Consider the following 8,337-nt stretch of genomic DNA (forward strand, 5'->3'; position numbering starts at 1 on the left):
TCAACAAGCCCGCAGTGCGTGCAAAATGACGGCAATTAAGCTTATGTATTGCAGCTATTTGTGTGTGTTTTTTGTGGTTGTTACACTTTTACCTGAAATCGGATATAGAAATACAGTTTTTTAAAGGAATTTGTATTGTACTTCATATATTTTATGGCTTCACATATTAATGACTTTAGAAACTCAATAAATTTTTCTACGCTTAATTTTACAATGTGAAACTGATACGATAACAGGTTTTCTAAATTTTGAACTTAAAATCAAAAAAAATGTCTTTAGACCGAATTATCTACTAGAAGATATTCCGTCTTATTAGGCTTTTAAATTACTAATTAATTATTGAATTTTAATATTTCTAATTCCTTTTACAAATGAAGACAAATTTTAAAGCATACTTTTATGATGCTTCTTAGACAATGCCTGGAAATCTGAAAATATGCTGGGAATCTTAATTTAACATTAAATGTTAAAACTATATAACATAGTTGAAAATATTGTATAGCGCTTAGTTATAGCTTTATCTAAACAATAAGAATGCATCCGGTTGCATAAGCCATTCTGGGTAACAGACCGAATCAATTTTCGAGTGCAGTGATGCATCAGGGTATAGAATAAAGTATAAATACAATTTGTATGCTTGATGTAATTTCATTTCCACTTATCTTGGTATTTTCTCTGCATTTTGCTTCATGCGATTGATTTATCGCACAAAAAATAATAGGCAGCCAATGTCTGGGCATCCTGTGGAAGGACTAGCTCCTGCTTGGGCCCTTTCTTTCCTCGATTCAAGATTCAATCCCTGAGCCGGGTTCAGTTTATATTCAAATGCTTACGCTTAAATGTCAATAATACGTGAAATTGAACTGCCAATTCAATCTTCCCAACTACTCCGTTCGGTCTCCGTTCGCTTCCACTTCTCCAGTGAAATCATTTCCATATAAGCGATTTCCCATCTCCCCTATTTATATATGTGTGTTTCTTTTCTCCTCGCTGGAAATCTTTTTATTTTGCGAAGCAAATTCTTTCTGTTCATATGTGGAAAAACTATTTGCAAAAGTCTCAAGTGTGCTCGCTCCTCCGAATGGAAACTGGGCGGAGGACAAGGCGGGACAGAATAAGGAGGAGGTGTTGGACTTTTTTAAACGACGCCTGCAAATTGTACGCAGATCACATTACACTTGCAACGGCGGACGGCATGGCATGTGCAACTCCACTGCTGCCTCTGTGGATTGCTTTACATTCGGATGCACTTCCTCCCTTTCGCATTAAAAAAATTGAAAGATTTATTTCTTAGTTCTTTGCGATTACATTTCCACCGAGCTAATGTGTTCCGATCCAACGGCTATGTCGTGGCAGTTTGTCAACTGTCATTGCATCAGACATTGAATGGCGACCAGTGCAGGAGTGATGGGGGAATTTTTATTTCCGCTCCACCGGACGCCCACACAGTGGGTGTGGCAGACTTGTCGCATTTTGTTGACAACTACATTGCAAATACGGCAAAGTAATCAGTATTGTGTAAATAACCAGTTATGTGTCTGTGAGTGCAGCTGACAATGCGAGTGGTAAGCGATATGCAATCAGGCGCAAATAAATCTTGAATGCGCATTCAATGCAGTTGAGAGTACTGAGATTCACAGCACATTTTCGGCCCCAGGGGAAGGCGTTTTGGGCGAGTCGGAAATAGTTCAATACTGGCTAAGGTCAGCTGCTAAGCACCTAAAACATAATGTGCAAATAGCGCAAAAGCAGTTCAAGCGGTGCGTATTGTATGCATTCTCAATGGGCAGTTGTCAGACTTCCTCAAAACGAAGGCAAGCCACCGAGAAGAGGTGAAAATATTCAAGAAAACTTGGTCAGCGGGCCAGTTAGTCGCAGCTTTTCCCATCGAGTGGTCGGTATCTGTCAACTATAATTTAATATTTCGGTTTGTATTATTGGTAAAAAATGATTCGAAAATTTGAAAAACATTGTTTAATTGGTGATTTGAATTATGTATTAAAGAATTCATAAGCTTTAATTTACTGTCAGCCATATGAGGGGAATCCTTAAGATAAATAATATCCTTTAAAGAGCTTTAGGAAGGCTTCCTGGCCAAAAAAAAAAAAACAATCGAATGGATTAATACGGATAACTTTTCAACTTAATATTGTTTAAAAAATGTAATATAAAAAGTTGTTCTCTTTTCTTGCTGGATGTCATTAAATTAGTGTCGCGTAGTGAAAAAATTCAATCAATTTCTGATCGATAGCCTTAAAAAGAAACAATTAGAGAACATGTGGCTCTGAAGAAACAAAGCTGCTTGCATTTTTTTAAACGGTCAATGACTCTATCCAAGGCCCTTCTTTGTGGCTTTCAATGTCGCTTGGATTTTAATTTGTATTCTCTCTTTTTGCAGCAATCCAATCAATGGCCATGAAAAGCTGGTCATGAATATATTTTCCGACTAATCACTGGACAAGTTAAAAGCAACGGGCTGACTTTAAGAAGGAATTTTAACAGCCCTGACAATGGATCAACAAGGGGCGGCACCACCTCCTGCTCCAGCACCAGTGGCAGCACCTGTTGCCCCCACCACAACACCTGCTGCGGTGGCTCCTGCAGCAGTATCTCCGAATGGAGTTGTTCCAGCTCCAGCGCCAGCAGCAGCTCCTGTGGCAGTCCCTGCTCCTGCAGCAGCATTAGCTCCTGCGGCCGTCGCTGCTCCCGTCGTAGCCCCAACTCCTGCGCCAGCCTCTGCTCCTGTGACAGCCACTGCTCCTGTAATAGCCTCTGTTCCTGTCGCAGCCCAAGTTCCTCCCCCAGTAGCAGTACCACCTGCAGCTACTGTTGCAGTTCCGGCTCCAACTTTATCTCCTGCTCCAACAGCAGCCCCAGTATTAACTCCTGTAACTGTTCCAGCTGCGACACCTGCTCCTGTTTCAGCCGGTGCTCCTGCCGTTCCCCCTAAGCCCGCACCAGCTCCTATACCCGTTGCTGTAGCACCTGCCATACCCATTTCTACACAAAATACAGTACCAGCTGCAGCAGAAGCTCCGGCGATTACTCCTGCGCCAGTTACTCCGGCTCTTGTAACTCCTTCAGTAGCATCCCCTGTGGCTGCTCCTGTGGCTTCTCCTGTCGCTGCTCCTGTAGTTACTCCTTTGGCCACTCCAATGGTTACTCCAGTCGCTGATCCAGCTGCCCCGTTGGTCGCTCCAGTAGCTGTTGCTGTGGCTGTTTCCGCGGCAGCTCCTGCAGTTATCCCTGAACCGGCTCCAGTAGCTGCTCCAGTAGTTGCTCCAGTAGCTGCTCCAGTAGCTGCTCCAGTAGCCGCTCCAGTAGCTGCTCCAGTAGCTGCTCCAGTAGCCGCCCCAGTAGCTGCTTCAGTAGCTGCTCCAGTAGCCACTCCAGTAGCTGCTCCAGTAGCCGCTCCAGTAGCTGATCCAGTAGCTGCTCCAGTAGCCGCTCCAGTAGCTGCTCCAGTAGCTGCTCCAGTAGCCGCTCCAGTAGCTGCTCCAGTAGCTGCCCCAGTGGCTGCTCCTGCAGCTGCTCCTGTAGCTGTCCCTGTGGCTGCTCCAGTTGCAGCTCCTGTGCCAGCACCAGTAGCTGTAGCCGTTGCTGAATCTGCAGCTGCCCCTGAACTTGCTCCAGTAGTAACTTCAGTGGCTGCTCCTGCAGCTGCCCCTGTGGCCGCTCCAGTAGCTGCTCCAGTGGCAGCCCCCGTGTCAGCACCAGTAGTTCCAGCCGTTGCTGAACCGGCTCCAGTAGCAGCTCCAGTGGCTGCTCCTGCAGCTGTCCCTGTGGCCGCCCCTCTGGTCGCTCCAGAAGCTACTTCTGTGGCTGCTCCAGTAGCAGCTCCAGTGGCTGCTCCTGCAGCTGTTTCTATGGCAGCTCCAGTGGCTGCTCCTGCAGCTATCCCTGTGGCTGCCCCACTACCTGCCCCTGTGGCTGCTCCAGTTGCTGCTCCTGTGGCCGTTACTGTGCCTACTCCTGTGGCCACTCCAATAGTTGTTCCTGTGGATGCTCCTGTAGCTGCGCCTGTGGCCGTTACTGTGCCCGCACCTGTGGCTGCCCCTGCTGCCGCTCCAGTAGCTGCTACGGTAGGAGCCCCTGTGGCTTCTCCGGAGGCTGCTCCTTTGGATACTCCCTTGGATGTTCCCGAAGCTCCCCCAGTGTCGGAACCGATTGCTCCAGCTGCTCCTACAGTGGATGTTTCTTCAACTGCACCCGTTGCCACTGAATCAGTACCTGCCCCTTTAGAGGCTCCCGTTGCCGCTTCTGAGCCTGCTCTTGCAACTGACTCGGAATCTACTCACATAGCTCCTGCAGAACATGCCCTAGAATCTGTTCCTGAGCTGAGCGTCGCTTCAGAGACCGTTCCAGTGGAAGCTCTTGTGACTGATCCAGCAGCTGAGCCCATTGTCTCTCCAAATGTTGCTCCAATTGATATATCTGCAGTCCCTACAGTACCTGCGCCTGCTTCTGAGATTTCACCAACGACTCCAGCCTCTGAAGAAATCATCTCTGCAGTGGAAACAAGTGTCCCGGCGTCGGAGTCTGCTAAGACCATTGAGGCATCAGTTGCAGTAGACGCGGCCCCAGACACTAATGATGTCCTAGTTGCTACAACAGAAGTGGCTGGCATTATCGAGGAAGCAAAACCTGAGCTGGAAAGTATTCCGCAGCCAGAAGTCTCATCTGACGCCATTGCTCCTCCAGAAATAACAGAAGTACCCACACCACAGCCAGAGATTGCAGTTACTGATGATACAAGCGCTCCAGGTCCAGCTCCAGCAGAAGATCCCGCCACCGTAATGCCAGAACCTTTGGAAGTCCCAGCGCCAGATTCCGTGCCATCTGAAGAGCAGCAAGCCTCAGTAGGAGAACCTGAAGCAGTGGAATCGGTGACAGAAGCTCAACCAGCCTCACTTCCCGCAACTGACGCAACTCCTGATATAGCTGCCGCACCTGAGCCCGTACAACAGGAAAAAATAGCTGTCGAACCCGCTACTGCGACTTCTGAAGCAGTGACTGTTCCTGCTGAAGAAGCCCCAACAACAACACCTCAGTTGGACGCTTCTGCATCTGATACGGTAGCTCCTGTACCTGAGCCGGTAGATACAGCACCTGAATTTCAGCCAGTAGAACCTTCAGCTGAACCTGTCATTGAACCTCAACCGCCTGTTCCTGATCCAAGTCCAGAGCCCACAGATGCTACTGCGGAAGTACCTTCAGAGGTGCCAGCAACGCTCCCCGAAACATCTGAGACAACCCCAGACACCACTTCGGAGGCTGTATCTGCTGTTGAAGAAGAAGCAGTTGCACAACCTGAAGTAACTCCCGAGGCTTCAGTAGGCATACCAGAAGTTGCCAAAGAAGAAGAAAATGTAGCTGATAAAGTTGCATCAGCTACTGAAGCCACTGCCGTTGAATCCACGAATGAAAAAATCGAAGAATCAGTCCCGGAACCAGCTTCTGAAGCAGGCGTTGTAGCCGCAGATGAAAGTTCCTCTCCAGATGCAAGCTGTGTGCCAGTGGCCAAAATAACACCGCTCCTTAGAGATCTCCAAACTACAGATGTATCTCTGTTGGCGATTGCTGCCACACTGGATGCCATAGGAGAGAAGCTGAAGGACCAAAAAGCTCGCAATCAGCAGGTAATGGACAGGCTCTGTGAAATCGAGAAGATACTGGGGCCTCCAAAACAAAATTAGATTATAAAAGGTTTCTGCTGACTTAAGCAAGTGTTAACAAAACATAATTATATTCATAACTAAAATAAACCTAAAATAAAGAATGCACTTTGTGGTATTTCATCATCACCAATTTTACAAAATGGTACCCTCGCAAACAAATTAAATTATTCAAAATTCATGAAACCAAAATAAATATTCGCTCTTCCCTGGTTGGACAAGTAAAGGTGGCGTGGTAAATAAGCGCACAAGCTAATTTGCCAGCCAGGCGAAAATTTTCATTACAGAATGGGTGAGTTTCATAAAACACATCGCGAAAGGAAAGGTAAAAAGTGTATAAATTATTCGCCAAAGTCAGCGAAAGTAAAACAATAAATCTTTCTTAAAGATTGCAATCAACTGCTTGCGTATTGTAATTGATAATTGAAAATTTATCATCGATTACTATAAATGAGGGTAACCAATGACATTTATTTTTAAGTTGGGATAGGTACATATATATTTATAAACGTTCTTACAAATCAATTTGAAACTGAGCCTGGTAAAAAGGATTTTTCAGCCCCAGAAGTCAATTGAGAATAATAAAATCGTTTGATTGGAGAAAATGGAAACTTTTATGGGGAAAGCTGAAATTTGTTTTTATGGCCCTGTAAGTCCGGTTAAGTCAAACAGCTACGGTGATTATTCTAATCATCTGCATTGTTTTGACTGCCCAACTGACCAAGAGGCCAACTGGCTGGTCATCCCCCAAAGTTACCCTCGACTGGGTGGGCGAGGGTAGTTGAATCCAAGAGATCCCAGTTACATGTTCGACAGTTCAATCTAAATCTATAGGCTGCTCACACACACACAATGTCGAAAAAGCTAAGCTAAAAACCAAATTCCCATTTGACCATTTTGTCTGGAAATAATAAAATGACCTCTCGCACACACTGCCGCACACAAGCAAACGCACACACAGGCAGGCAATAACATACGGAATCCCATAAATGTTGCAAATGGAGCAACAGAGTGAAGTTGTCATGCAGAGGATGCGATGCCTGTGTATAGCACAGCACCAAAACAACCTCTACCCAAAACTGAAAAAACGAATTTCCTTTTTTAGACTTTTTGGCACTTTTTGGCAGGGGCCAGCAGCCGAAGGGCTATTCTCATGCGACTGAGATGAAGGTTACACAATCTAACCGCATTAATGCCAACCCAGAACAGAACAGGACAGAGCAGTACGGAACAAGGCAGCCCGGTCGGAGTCAGAGCGAAATGTGTAATTGTTGCCTAGAGGATTTGCAAAAAGATTTTCACTGTCATTTGAACTGCGTTTAAGGCTTCATTTACTGTGCCTTCCCTGCTGTGTTTACCGTCATAAATGCTATCAACTCTGCTTAAATGTCCCAAATTGAAATGATCTTTCCATGTGATACGATGTAGGATAGTTTTCTGCAAAATGTCGCATAATTGGCGCAGTAATTGTGGTCCAGAAGTCGCTGATGGCCATGTTATTTCCTTTCCTAGCAGCACACCATGATTATTTTCTTAGCGACATCTGGGGAATGATTGGAATAATAAGCATTTTTCAAATAATTTTCCCTTTTTATGGGATCTTGCCTTTCTTTGTACTCGTCATAGTAGTTTAAATATTCATGAATCTAATATTCACAATTTCTTTTACTGCACTGACCAGGACTGTCTGTTAGCCGCAGAAACATTCGTTCAACACTGACTGGACTTCCCATAGCTGAGGGGCTTCAGAGTGTGCCAAATCAATCAGTCGGCAATGCATAAATGACACAGTCAGGACAGGCGTTCTTCTCATACTCATACATTTGACATCGTCCAGCTGTCACACACGGCCGTTGCGGCTAATGTGGTCCCTTGTTGCAGTCTCCAAACCACTCCACTCTACTTCACTTCTTGTCCACTCCGGGCCCATCAGTAGCAGCTACATGGGAATTATACCGCCCCCACCACCGACCAGCCCATTTCAATAGCCGCCCATGGAGTCACATTAGCCAGACACGATGAATGTCCCGGGCACTGGACAATGATGATGCCTTAGTGCTTGACTGGCTATAAATTTTGAATTAATTGGTGGCTGCTGAACATTCAGCCCTGAAATTTATGTTTTTCCTGTCAGCCAGTGCTGGAATTTCCAGGCAGTGATTTTGAGCTGTAATTAGATGGTTGAAAGAGATCTCACCGGTAGACCTTTTTCCTTTTAAATATTTTATAATATTATATTTATTTTAACGTTTAACCTGCATTCACTTTGGAGTTTTTAGAAGTTGGCGTTTATTAAGAGTTCGAAGCTGATTTCTCCCAATTTAAATGGTATTATCTCGAATTCAAAAAGAGAACATCCACTGTTCTCGGACTTTTTACGCAATAAGCTGGAAAATCTGTTTTCGATTTTAATATGATTATCTTTTGTAGACGGCACAATTGTCTGTCCAATTTAATCGCATTAATTTCAGCGACCCATTTGAGCAGGCACATTATTTTTTTCCCACTCCTTTGAATAAATTTTTAATTTTTTCTCGTCCTTCAACAACCGTGATTAATGAGTTGTAAGGAAAAAGTGAAAGGTGCGCAGAAGTGTAGTAGGGCCAAAGGACAGCTGAGGAGGAATTCATTTCCAAGGGTCTTGCATGATTGAGTTCTATTG

General features: G+C 45.1%; 1 protein-coding gene across 1 annotated transcript; it reads left to right on the plus strand.

Annotated features, from left to right (window-relative positions):
* The first annotated feature begins 1,838 nt into the window (after nucleotides 1–1,838).
* On the plus strand, nucleotides 1,839–5,823 carry LOC6500526 (calphotin). Its single transcript, XM_001953358.3, has 2 exons — nucleotides 1,839–1,927; nucleotides 2,399–5,823. Exon 2 carries the CDS (start codon nucleotides 2,511–2,513, stop codon nucleotides 5,694–5,696), a length of 3,186 nt encoding a protein of 1,061 aa, XP_001953393.3. The 5' UTR covers nucleotides 1,839–1,927; nucleotides 2,399–2,510; the 3' UTR covers nucleotides 5,697–5,823.
* The last annotated feature ends 2,514 nt before the right edge of the window (nucleotides 5,824–8,337 follow it).

This window comes from Drosophila ananassae, chromosome 2L, assembly GCF_017639315.1.
Source record: "Drosophila ananassae strain 14024-0371.13 chromosome 2L, ASM1763931v2, whole genome shotgun sequence".
Classification (NCBI taxonomy): domain Eukaryota; kingdom Metazoa; phylum Arthropoda; class Insecta; order Diptera; family Drosophilidae; genus Drosophila; species Drosophila ananassae.